This window comes from Microchirus variegatus (genome assembly GCF_963457635.1).
Source record: "Microchirus variegatus genome assembly, chromosome: 6".
In the NCBI taxonomy this organism is placed as follows: Eukaryota; Metazoa; Chordata; class Actinopteri; order Pleuronectiformes; family Soleidae; genus Microchirus; species Microchirus variegatus.
Genome location: NC_139807.1, coordinates 33,845,707 through 33,859,576, shown reverse-complemented (window position 1 = coordinate 33,859,576; position 13,870 = coordinate 33,845,707). Strand labels below are relative to the sequence as shown.

General features: G+C 44.5%; 1 protein-coding gene across 1 annotated transcript in view; it reads right to left on the bottom strand.

Moving 5' to 3' along the window:
- Positions 1–1,124: 1,124 nt before the first annotated feature.
- Positions 1,125–13,870, bottom strand: part of LOC310928221 (DNA-binding protein RFX7-like) — a 15,244-nt gene continuing 2,498 nt past the window's right edge. Inside the window, exons 2-9 of the mRNA XM_083890725.1 lie at positions 12,595–12,628; positions 11,506–11,597; positions 11,101–11,223; positions 9,901–10,017; positions 9,198–9,282; positions 8,352–8,562; positions 7,983–8,263; positions 1,125–6,852 (exon numbers count right to left, since the gene is read on the bottom strand). Coding sequence (XP_083746851.1) covers positions 3,484–6,852; positions 7,983–8,263; positions 8,352–8,562; positions 9,198–9,282; positions 9,901–10,017; positions 11,101–11,223; positions 11,506–11,597; positions 12,595–12,628 — 4,312 coding nt within the window. The 3' untranslated portion in view covers positions 1,125–3,483. The remainder of the gene's footprint in view (positions 6,853–7,982; positions 8,264–8,351; positions 8,563–9,197; positions 9,283–9,900; positions 10,018–11,100; positions 11,224–11,505; positions 11,598–12,594; positions 12,629–13,870) is intronic.

The window sequence follows — 13,870 nt, the reverse complement described above, 5'->3', positions numbered from 1 at the left end:
TCCTCCCCTTCTTCTTCTTCCTCCTCTTCCTCCTCTTCCTCTTCTCTCACTAATGTCACAATTAAAGGCGCCATATGTAAGAATGTGGCCAAAAACAGTTACTACATTCAAATTCAAAATACCGAGGTCTTTTAGGTTTGGTTTTCTGACGTAACTGGTTCAACCCGTGGTTGCTCTGCAGCTGAGACTCTACCGACTGCAATGACTGGTAGACGGCAGTAGGTGGCGCCACATGACGCCAAAACATGATTTCAAAACATAAATATGATTTTCAGTCTGCAAAATAATTTCTTTAATGCAAATATTTTGTCTGTCCCGTTGTTGTTGGTGAGTTCAGTTTGTTATATGAACATTATTCCTGAGTCTCTGTGACATATTAGGAGGATTTTATCATTTATTACATGTCACAATTAAACTTGTAAAAAGGTTTGAATCCCTCATTAATTTAAAGCCTCTGTAATTTACCCAAATCCACAAAAGTCTTATAACTATGTTATTTAGAGTCTAATGTACATAATATTTAATGTAATGTGAAAATATTAATTCAAAATATTTGTCTTTTTAACTGTTGAAATGTGGGTTTCAATTTCTTTTCAACAGGTCACGAGGTGGCCAGAGACAACAGACAGAATCAACAGACAGAATCAACAGACAGAATCAACAGACAGACAGTCGTCCTCTGATTGGTGGAGGAGACACAGTGACAGTCGTCCTCTGATTGGTCGTCCTGTTAAAAGCAGAACAGCTGAAGGACAGAGATAGTTTGATGGTTGAAGTCTGTGTTCTTGTGTCAGAGGAAACACTTTAAAACACTGACCTTCTCATCACCTCGTCCATCTCCACAGAAACATTTATATTTAGTCAGATATCATTTAAACAAAGTGTTGATGAAATCACAATGATCTCACCTTTGATCGTCCAAATATAATCTTTATCTTTGGGTCTTTCTTTCTGTACTGTGTCTGTAAAAATGCCCTTGTAAGTGTCTGTAACAGTGTCAGTACTGTGTCTGTGTTTAAAGGTCAGTGACTGACAGAGAACCACGTTGTTTACATGACGTGAACAGAAAAGAATCCACTTTGACTCACGACAGAGAAGAAACTCTGAGTCCAGGATACGTGACAACTTACAAATGTTTATTAGCCTTAAAAATCGTTAAAAATCAGTATCAACAAACACTTCCTGTTACAAACACAGAGAAGAATAAATAAATAAATGACCTCAGCAACATTCTTACACTGAAGAGTTAGAGGAGATGCACCATACTGGACTTTTACCAGAGAGTTAATTTAGTCTCTTCTGCAGCGACAAGATTATATTTTATATTAATAATATTAATATTATCACTACTATCAATACTTATGTAGATGTAGATGTAAACTTTCTTCATGGGCGCCATCATACAAGTCAAGGAGGAAGTGGATCATTTAGTCATTATATATATATATATGATAAAGCCCATAATAATATGGTGCATCCCTTCATTAAACAAGACATCATGTTTTCACATGAAAAACTGACAAAGAGTCAAAAGCTGAAAATAAATAAATGTTTAAAGCTGAGTATAATGTCACTGCTACAGTCTGCTTCAACAGAGATTAAACACTTCATAATCTGTGGGATTAAACACGATAATGAATATCAACGTCACGGCTCATCATTATTTCATCTTTGTGCAAAGCTTTTTTTTAACGGCTACATTTCCTACAGAATTCCAGTTAGAAGAACTAAAATGATTCGTATGTCAAGTTCACGTCTCAACAAAAACCCCAGGCTGACCATATATGGGCGCATAAATAATGAGGCTACATGTGTTTGAAGTTAGGACACTTTAGAGGAAACAGTGCAGATTATAAAGATTATAGAGGATTCACATTGTTATATACGTTTGAACGTTTCTGTACAAACAACAGCTTCTGAATAAATATCTGTACAAGAAACACACACACACTCTTGTACTTGCTGCATACTGAGGACCAGGTAAAAGTGCAGACAAATTGAGGACCAGCATTTTATATCCCCACTTTATAAATCATCACAATTACAAATATGTACTTCATGAATGACATCTATAAAGAACTACTGGGTGCAGTACAATAACATGTCTGCAGGTGGAGCCCCAGAGCAAAAAGTGTGTGAAACACCAGAGCTGGAAAATTGAGGACCTGTTAAAAACAGAGTATAACATGTTTACAACCTAAGGAAGTGATTTCACTGAAAACAAAGTGAGGACCGGACAAAATGTCCCCACTTTGTAAAAACCCCTCACTGGTCCTCAGTATAATGCAAGTACAAGAACACACACACACACACACACACACAGACGGCTCAAACACTAACACAGAAACAGTCACAAGGTTTTTTTTCTGTTAAAAAAAGCATAAAAAACTATAAATGAAAAACAAAATGTTTTAGAAACAAATGTTTTTGCTGCAAATATCTATTATTATTATTGTGATTATTTAAAAGTCTTTGGTTTGGACGAAAACCTTTGGAAGCATTCTGTCTTTAAAAGTCTGCTCATCTTCATCTTCATCATCATCATCATCATCATCATCATCTTCATCATCATCATCATCATCAAAGTCCAGTGTGAGATTGTCAGAGCACTTCCTTTGATCCTTTGATCCTCTGATCCTTTGATTCTTCGATTTCTTCTTTGATTTCAGATTAAAACCTTCAATCGTTTCACTCTTTGTTCTGTTTCACCTTAAAAAGCTGCACTTACATCATCATCACATACAGCAGAACATGTGACGTGTACATATATATATATATATATATACGTATACACAGTATATATGATCAGAGTTGCACTCACACGTGTGTATTGCTATATCATAATACGATATCTTTGGATGAAAAGACTTTGCATATAGATTAAAGGGATTCTTCTGATGACATCACAATGTTTTTTTTAGTTTAAAAATAAGGCGATAAGTCGTGTGTTCATCAGTCTGAAACATGATCGTGTTCCACTGTTACGTTAAATTCACAGACGTGTTATCATCAATGATCACTGATGATTTACATTCAATGAGATGGAGAAGAGAGAGTTTCTCTTCATGATGATGATGAGGATGATGATGATGATGATGAAGGTTATTGCTGTCACAGACTGATGCTCTTCATCATAGAAACTCAAACACAGAAGAATTAAAGATCTTCGTTTCCTCTCTTTAACACGAGCAAATGCACTTAGGTCAACGTCAGTTCTCTGACGAGCGTGGCAGCATCTTTGTTTTCAGCCGGGCACTTCAGGAACTTCAGGAACTTAAGGACCTTCAGGAACTTTGGAAAGTTCACAAACTTCAGGAACTTTAGAAAGTTCACAAACTTCACAACTTCAGGAACTTCGAGAACTTCAGAAAGTTCAGGAACTGGAGCAAAGTCACTGAGTCCACTGTTCCAATGTATGTTATTATAAACATAAGAAGACCCTCTGTCTTCTGTCCTCAGTCTTCTGTCTTCTGTCTTCTGTCCTCAGCCCATCAGTCCAACAGTGGTCTGATCTTTGCTCTCTAACCAGTCCAGTCCACTTGAATGTGTGGTCTCTGTAATCTGCTGAAACAGCTGATCGTTGACCAGCTCCTCTGAACCACTCTGTGGATACTGACCTTGATGCTGCTGCTGATGCACCTGCTGCTGCTGCTGATGCACCTGCTGCTGCTGCTGCTGATGATGCACCTGCTGCTGCTGCTGATGATGATGCACCTGCTGCTGCTGATGATGCTGGTGCTGCTGCTGCACCTGCTGCTGCTGCACCTGCTGATGATGCTGCTGCTGCTGATGATGCACCTGCTGCTGATGATGCTGCTGATTGGGATCAAACAGCAGATTAGTGTCCAGTGAATTCAGATCATTGATGCTCGCAGAGAGTTCTGAAGTCATCCTGATTTCACACGGGAGGAAATCTGCTGCTCCAGAGCTCAGAGACGACACCTGATCCACCAGGTGACTGTTGTCTGTCAGCAGGTCTTTGACTGTGAAGTCCAGCTGCTGCTGCTGCTGCTGCTGCTGATGCTGAAGCTGCTGCTGATGATGATGCTGCTGCTGATGATGCTGAAGCTGCTGCTGATGATGCTGATGTTGGTTCAGACTGACCATGATGGACTGGTCCTGCAGATCTCCACAGGATAACTGACCGTCACTTGATGAAAGAATCATTTGTTCGTTTGTTTCCATGAGAAAATCCGACTGCTGTAACTTGCAGGTCCTGCTGGGGTCAGAGGTCATCATGAGGTGACTGTCAGTGCAGGTCCTGCTGGGGTCAGAGGTCATCATGAGGTGACTGTCAGTGCAGGTCCTGCTGGGGTCAGAGGTCATGGTGAGGTGGCTGGGCTCAGACTCCAGAATGTGAGTGAGGTTGATGCGTGCGTCGTAGCTGCAGGTTAAATTCCCGATGCCCAGCCCTCGCAGACCTTCATCAGGGTCCAGCTTGTTGAGGAGGACACTGCTGAAGTTCCTGCAGGGCTGAGCCGCTGAGGGCAGGACGTCCGTCTGCATCATGACGTTGAGCGGCACGGAGCGGCTACGCTGGGCTAAGCTGCTAACGCCCTGGCTGTTAGCAAAGATGTTCAACAGCTCAGGTGTGACGGGAGCGTTGAAGGGCGACGCCGCCGCCGCGACATGAGCGCCGCTCGCCGCCACGTTTCCACAGAAGCTCCTCTGACGCACGGCAGGACTGACGCTGCGACACCGGAACTGAGCGCCTTTATTATCCAGAGGAGCAGGAACGGCGAAACCTTCCTGTTTGCTCATGTTAGCGACGGGCGAGACCGGAGTCAGGCGACCAAAACTACCGTCATGGTGTCGCGCATGGGGGACGGCGAAAGCGTGAGGTTTTTGGAAGTGGTCGTCGATGAGTCCGTGATAACTGGGCAGGATTCCACTGTTAGACTGCTGCAGACTGCTGCTGCTGCTGCTGCTGCTGCTGATGCTGCTGCTGCTGTAGCTGTTGTTCATCCACTCCAGCCGGGTCTTATCCGGGTGTGTGGCCGTCGGCCTCTGCATGGGTTTGACGGGGCTGATGGAGACCGCGCTGTCGTCATGGAAACCAGTGATGCTGGAGTTGATGGGCGTGAAGGCAAAAGGGTTCCTGCACTCCACTGGACTGGGAGGAACCGTGCTGCTGCAGCCGGACAGCGGCGTGCCCACCGGAGTGTGGCGACTGCTGCCCAGAGCGCTGTCTACAGGCGTGGTGGAGGCCATGCCTGAGCAGGGGCTCTCGGCGCTCAGGACTCCGCCTCCTCCCATCAGCTCCGAGGTCGGCGTGGGCGTCTGGAGGAGGTCACAGCTGCTGTTCACAGGCTGATAGAACGCTGCCACCGACTGACCGGCGGACAGGATGTGGTCCGGCGCCGTGGTGTTGGTCAGTCTGTTCAGCTTCATCTGCTCCTCCATCTGCACCAGCTCCTCCACGATGCTGTCCTGAGTGACATCGTCGTCAAAGTGGAAGTAGTCCATGTGTGTGTGTGTGTGTGTGTGTGTGTGAGCGCACGATGAAGCCTGACTCACAAAGTCAGGGTTGAACTGAGTGAAGCTCTGAAGAGAAGCTTCAGCATCAGCATCATCAGGACGACTGTCAGGGATCAGATGATGATGCTGCTGCTGCTGCTGCTGCTGCTGCTGATGATGCTGCTGCTGATGATGCTGCTGCTGATGATGCTGCTGCTGTGTTAATGCGTGACAGACGGAGCTGGTTTCCATAACAGTTGCAGTGTTTTTTCTCGGGGCTGAACTCTGTGTTTTGGCAACAGAGTAAAACCCAGAGCTGCTGAAGGAGGACGAGCTGAGAGCAGAGGAGTTCATCCTCACCTCCACCTCCCTGCTCACAGGAGCGCTCTCAGGTCTAACTGGACCCGCTGCCTCGGACACATAACCCGCCGTCTTTCTGAGGCCATGTCCCAGACCGGCAGCGCCCCCTGCTGCCTGCCGGGGCACGAAAACCCGTTTGACCGGTGAAAGGTCCGGGCTGAGACCCGAGCGTTTCCTGAGGCTCTTGGTGGATAAGAAGCCTTGCTTTGCTGATGTCAGCCGAGCGTTTTCTGCTGCGCTGACGTTCAGTGAAGGAACAGTGCAGGTGTTTTGAGGAGAAGCCGTTTCACTGGAGCTAATGTTGCTGCTAACGGCTGCTGTAGAGAAGATGCTGGAGAAGGACTTTCCAGAGATTTCCTCCAGAGCTAAAAAGCCTTTGCTGTGAGGAATAGGAACACTGGCTGCTCTCTGGCCAGAGATTCCACATCTGCTCACAGTTTCTCCTCCAGACAAAATGAGACTGCTGGGATTTTGTGTTTGACTGTTTTTATGAATGGTTTCAACTTCCATTTCAACATCTGTGCTGTGACTGCGGATGTTCTGCTCTGAACTGACCACTGCAGAGGAACTCCTCATGTTCTCCTCTGCATCTGCAGCTGCAGAACTGCTGACACCTGCAGAATGCAGGGTCAGGGATGTACTGCTGCTGCTGCTGCTGATGCTGCTGCTGCTGCTGCTGATGCTGCTGATGCTGCTGCTGCTGCTTGGTGCCAGAGAAATGGTGGCCATCTTGACCAAACTGACCGGGCTGACGTGACACGTGGTCATGACGGTTGTGATGGGGCTGTTGTTGGCGATGATCATGGCCGAGGGAGAGTGCAGAGCGATGGCCGTGGTGCTCAAAGGTTTGCTCAAAGGCTTGGGCAGGATCTGGGCGTAGCGCTGGCGAGCTGCGCTGCGTTCTCCCCCTGCGGCGGGCAGAATGTTCTGCAGGGTTCTGGGCTGAACTGACTGAGTCACCATCTGGAAGTTAATGGGCAGCACTTTGTTCTCCACTGTGGTCAGAGGAGACATCATCTGTCTGCTCCTGTGGTCCTGAGGAGAGGAAGAGGAAGAGGAAGAAGAAGAAGAAGAAGAAGAAGAAGAGAGGACTCAGATCTACTCAGTTACAAAGTTACTGTTAGTTACTGAGACTCTGCCCCTTTCACACTATGACAGTTGAGTTTGGAGCAGCTTCACCACAATGACCTCATGAGGAGGATCAAGACATAGAGGATGGATGAATGGGTGATGAATGGATGGATGAATTGATGAATGGTTGATAATGGATGATGAATGGATGAATGATTAATGGATGGATGAATGATTAATGAATGGATGGATGAATGGATCGACGTATGGATGATGGATGAATGGATTGATGTATGGATGAATGAATGATGAATGGATTGATGATGAATGGATGAATGAATGATAATGGATGGATGAATGAATGATGGATGAATAGATGGATGAATGGATGAAAAAATGGATGGATGAATGAATGAATGATGGATGAATGATAATGGATGAATGAATGATGGATGGATGGATGAATGAATAGATGGATGAATGGATTCATGGATGATGGAAGAATGAATGGATGAAGAGATGGATAATGGATGATGGATGGATGAATAGATGGACGAATGATTAATGGATGGATGAATGAATGCATGAATGGATTGATCATGGATGATGGATGGATGGATGAATGGATGAATAGATTGATGAATGGATGGATGTTTGATGAACAATGGATGGATGAATGGATGGTTGTAGCATAGCCCAATGCTACTTTTACAGACAGATTTAGCTTTAGCTCTAGCTTTAGCTTTAACTTTAGCTCTAGCTCTAGCTTTAGCTTTAACTTTAGCTCTAGCTTTAGCTTTAACTTTAGCTTTAGCTCTAGCTTTAGCTTTAACATTAGCTCTGGCTTTAGCTCTTTTATTCTTCATCTCATGTGTAAAGAAGACGTTTTAATCCCTCAGCAGAAGGTGAAGCAGCGTTTGTTCTAACAGTGAGGACGTGTGCAGTCACATGACTCTGTTTACAGTGTTTAAATAAAGCTTTGACTCCACGTTGATCCTGACTTTATTATATTATTTATATATTCATATATTTGAGTGAGGGAGAAGTCGTGTTGGTCAAACTAAAACAAAGATCATTAATAACATTAATCTCACCACGATGGGACTCGGCACAGCGGCGACCACGATGCCTATGGACGGAGGCGGCGAGTGAGGGGCGGGGCTAAGACAAGGCCCGCCCTCGTCGTCCCTCTTGCTTTGCTCGTGTCCTGGTGAAGGAGAGTGAAGCTTCTGTTCCTGCTGTTTCCTCTGGATCTTCCTCTGCAGCTGCTGCTTTGCATCCACAGACGGCGACGACAGGTTGGTCACCTGAGGCTGGAACGACAGAGCCTCGGCCGTGGGAACGAACGCCGACGCCGACGCCTGAGTCTTCACCTCTGCAGTGAAGGAAAGGCAGGAGCTTCAGTGCAGTGACACACACACGCCACCAGGTGTCACGACGAGGTCGTGTGAGTCTGCGTTTACCTGTCGTCCCCGTCACGATGGTGAGAGCAGCCAGAGACTTGTTGCTGATGTAGTGGCTGTCGATGAGGAAGCGAGCGAGATCTTCCACAGAGTCAAAGTGACGCTTCAGGACCTTCTGAGCCCACTCACACACCAGGTCACAGGCTGCAAACCTCACCTCCTCCTTGATGCTGCTCAGATGAGCTGGAGACTCAAGGACGTCACACTGCAGCTGCACACGTCACACAACGACTCAAACCTGGACTTAAAGGGATAGTTTGGAATTTTGGACATAAGACCTATTTTCCAACTCAGACGGTGTGATGGAGACGTCTGGAGATGTTTTCAAGAAATTTCATTCAGTTCTTCTAGTTGCAGAGTTCGCTGATGCTATGGCTAGCGCAAGTCAATGGTACAAGTTAGCATGGCATTAAAAACACTCATACTGACTCCACAGTGCACCCGAGGCAAATCAAATAAAACACTGGACTATCAATGTACATATCTGTGTTGATAGAATGTTTGAAATAAAACCAACCTTGCAATTTGAAGGATTTATGTCTCAGCAGCAGCAGCAGCAGCGGCGGCAGCGGCGGAAGTATAGTGCTGAGAAAGTAGTCCCTCAAAAATTCATGCGATGCGACGTTAGTTTTGTTTCAAATATTATTCCATGCAACAAGTTAGCATGGTAGCTAGCGCCACTTGCTGACTTGCGCTAGCCATAGCTCCAGACGTCTACATCACACCGGCTGAGTTGGAAAAATAGGTCTTATGTCCAAAATTCCTAACTATCCCTTTAAGCTCAACTAAACCTGTGTTTGTCCATCATGACGTCACAGATTATCCAGATTACAGTGGAATACTCACTCCTTCTGCTGTTTTGTGGAGGTCCAGCGTTGGTAACGACGGCATCTGGACAAACGGTCTCTTCCTTAATCCACTGTAACAATATGTGATCTGGAGTTAAGATTACAACACTGAGATTAAACAGGAATTAACTCATCTGACTGAGGGAGAGAGGGAGCCTCTGTGTGCATACAGAGGCAGCACAGAGGTGGGCGGGGCAGGAAGTCAGTCGTACTCATCACATGACTTCGCTCATGTAACGTTACTGTCTATATTTATCTGCAGCAGCAGATGGTCTGTGACCACAGGCACTGACAGAGACACTGACACTGACACTGACACAGACTCTGACACAGACACTGACACACTGACACAGACACTGACACAGACGCAGACGCAGACACTGACACAGACACAGACACAGACACAGACGCAGACACTGACGCAGACGCAGACACAGACACAGACACTGACACAGACACAGTCACTGACACAGACACAGACACAGTCACAGTCACAGACACAGACACTGACACAGACACAGACACTGACACAGACACTGACACAGACACAGACACAGACACTGACACAGACACAGACACAGACACAGTCACAGTCACAGTCACTGACACAGACACAGACACAGTCACAGACACTGACACTGACACTGACACTGACACTGACACTGACACTGACACAGACACAGTCCACCACTAAAGGATATTTAGATTTTCCTCTCATGCCGAGTCGTCGTGCCTTCATGTTTGGGAAGACGTTTTTCATCATTTTGCCAAAATCAGCGGCGCTGAGTGGATTATAGTTGAGATTATCACAGAAGCCCCTGAAACACAAGAGTGAATGATAGTTGGGATTATCACATGAGTGGATGATAGTTGAGATTATCACATGAGTGGATGATAGTTGAGATTATCACATGAGTGGATGATAGTTGAGATTATCACGCCTGTCTGTCCTGACATCTGTTGTCCCAATACCTGTCCTAACGTCTGTCCTAACGTCTCTGTCCTAACGTCTGTCCTAACGTCTGTCCTAACGTCTGTCCTAACGTCTCTGTCCTAACGTCTGTCCTAACGTCTGTCCTAACGTCTGTCCTAACGTCTCTGTCCTAACGTCTGTCCTACCGTCTGTCCTACCGTCTGTCCTAACGTCTGTTGTCCTACCGTCTCTGTCCTAAGGTGGCGTCAGTCTTTCTAGAGCCTCAGTATTTCTGCTACAGTGAAACAGAACAAAGTTATGTAACAGTTCAGTGTCTCAGTTTTTCCGTTCTAATGTTACCAACACATGCTGCTGCTATTTATACTGAAGCTGGAGCTGCACACACTCACACACTCACACACTCACTCATTCACTCACTCACTCATTCACTCACACACTCACTCATTCACTCACTCACTCATTCACTCACTCATTCACTCACTCAGTCATTCACTCAGTCATTCATTCACTCATTAATTCACTCAGTCATTCACTCATTAATTCACTCAGTCATTCACTCATTCACTCAGTCATTCACTCATTAATTCACTCACTCAGTCATTCACTCATTAATTCACTCAGTCACTCAGTCATTCAGTCAGTCATTCACTCACTCATTCACTCAGTCATTCACTCATTAATTCACTCAGTCACTCAGTCATTCAGTCAGTCATTCAGTCATTCACTCACTCACTCACTCACTCACTCACTCACTCACTCACTCACTCATTCATTCATTCATTCATTCATTCAGAGAGACACCACAGTCTTTCCTCTCCATGTGCACAGATGTCAACTCACTTATATTCGTAAACTTCCTGTTTGGGCAGAGAAGTTTCACTCATTCACGCATTCACTCATTCACTCATTCATTCATTCATAGAGACACACCAGTCTCTCCTCTCCATGTGCACAGACGTAAACTCACTTGTATTCGTCGTAAACTTCCTGTTTGGGCAGAGAAGTTTCAGGATGTTCCTCTAAATGGTTTCGTATCCAGTTGAAGGCGTAAATCTGCTGAGAGCGACTGGACGACAGAGCGTTCTGCTCACTGTGGATTATTGATCAGCAGATTAGAGATAAACACTATTGACAAACACAAACGCATAAATAACACACACACACACATATATACATATATATGTGTGTGTGTGTGTTATTTATGCTCAGGTCTGGGGGAGAAAGAATGTAAATACTTCATAGAAAAGAGTTTGAAAAATATATTTATATTCAGAGCTATCTTTATGATAGCTCTTTATGATATATATGTACACGCAGTATATATGATATTTATGATATATTTATATCTCATAAATATAGACGTGACTCTCACCTTTTATCAGAGCAGCAGCTGCTGTTTGGACCTGAAGGCAACTGAAGGTAGAGGAAGAGTTTCTCTACGTCTGAGAAGTGATCTACGTCTTTCTGTGGACAAGACGTTACAACTCACTTATTACATTATATATACGTATATATACATATATATATACATATGTATACTGGTCACATTACTGACACTGACAAACTACAGACACAGACACACACAGACACACACAAACACAGACAGAAAAGTGTAATATATATATATATATATATATTTATTTATTTACATATATTAACTATGTTGAGTTAAAGTTGGATTTAAACCAATAGTTTTGTTTTTGTGAGTCACCACCTGATTTTATACACAGTATACATATATACATTATGTATATATTATACACTATATATGGTAAGTGTTTATACATACTGTATATACACACAGTATGTATACTGTGTATAAAGACAGGTGGTGCCTGTATACATACATTATATATATAGACATATATATATATATATATATGTCTATATGTATATATATATATATATATATATATATATATATATATATATACATATACATATACATAGACATATATGTCTATACATGAAGACGTGTCATGTGATCACTTTGGCGTCTGCAGAAATGTAAAGGAGTTTTTTTTGTTTGTTTGTTTTAATAAATGAATTTTAAATTTGAATTTTAATTCCTTTGTTTTCCTTGAACTTTGACCTCTGAACTTCTCTGACCTGGATCCATGAACCTGGTTATAAGTCACATGACTTTTATTATTGAAATAAAGTTAAAGCCTTAAATACCTTTGACCTTTAAAGTGGGCGTGTCTTTGATTCACAAGACAAAGACCAGAATCTTATTTATTGAACCATGTGATGAGTGTGTGAGCGTGTGAGCGTCAATAAACTCTTTACTAATAAAATATAAATATAATAATAATAATCATTGACTTTCAGGGGTTTTCACTTCAGCTCAGTCACTGTGACCTCTTTAAAAACTGCTGTCATTTATATGAAAATACATCAAAACATTAGAAAACATAAGAAAAGCTGCGTAAAATCATTTAAAGATGATTCTAAAACTCACCAGAATGTTTTCCACTTGTGTTTGAACTGATTTGCTGTAAAAACAGAGACATGAATTAGAACCAAGAGAAACACGAGCACAGAATTATTTATAAAGCAAAGGAATGTTTGGCATGAGACGACACAGAGACACAGAGACGCTCAGAGAGGACATGTGTCCACAGAGAGGACATGTGTCCACCACTGAGAGGACATGTGTCCACAGAGAGGACATGTGTCCACCACTGAGAGGACATGTGTCCACAGAGAGGACATGTGTCCACTGAGAGGACATGTGTCCACAGAGAGGACATGTGTCCACCACTGAGAGGACATGTGTCCACCACTGAGAGGACATGTGTCCACCACTGAGAGGACATGTGTCCACTGAGAGGACATGTGTCCACCACTGAGAGGACATGTGTCCACTGAGAGGACATGTGTCCACTGAGAGGACATGTGTCCACCACTGAGAGGACATGTGTCCACTGAGAGGACATGTGTCCACTGAGAGGACGTGTCCACCACTGAGAGGACATGTGTCCACTGAGAGGACATGTGTCCACCACTGAGAGGACATGTGTCCACTGAGAGGACATGTGTCCACCACTGAGAGGACATGTGTCCACAGAGAGGACATGTGTCCACTGAGAGGACATGTGTCCACAGAGAGGACATGTGTCAACTGAGAGGACATGTGTCCACTGAGAGGACATGTGTCCACCACTGAGAGGACATGTGTCCACCACTGAGAGGACATGTGTCCACAGAGAGGACATGTGTCCACTGAGAGGACATGTGTCCACAGAGAGGACATGTGTCCACTGAGAGGACATGTGTCCACTGAGAGGACATGTGTCCACCACTGAGAGGACATGTGTCCACTGAGAGGACATGTGTCCACTGAGAGGACATGTGTCCACTGAGAGGACATGTGTCCACCACTGAGAGGACATGTGTCCACTGAGAGGACATGTGTCCACTGAGAGGACATGTGTCCACCACTGAGAGGACATGTGTCCACTGAGAGGACATGTGTCCACTGAGAGGACATGTGTCCACCACTGAGAGGACATGTGTCCACTGAGAGGACATGTGTCCACCACTGAGAGGACATGTGTCCACTGAGAGGACATGTGTCCACCACTGAGAGGACATGTGTCCACAGAGAGGACATGTGTCCACTGAGAGGACATGTGTCCACAGAGAGGACATGTGTCAACTGAGAGGACATGTGTCCACTGAGAGGACATGTGTCCACCACTGAGAGGACATGTGTCCACCACTGAGAGGACATG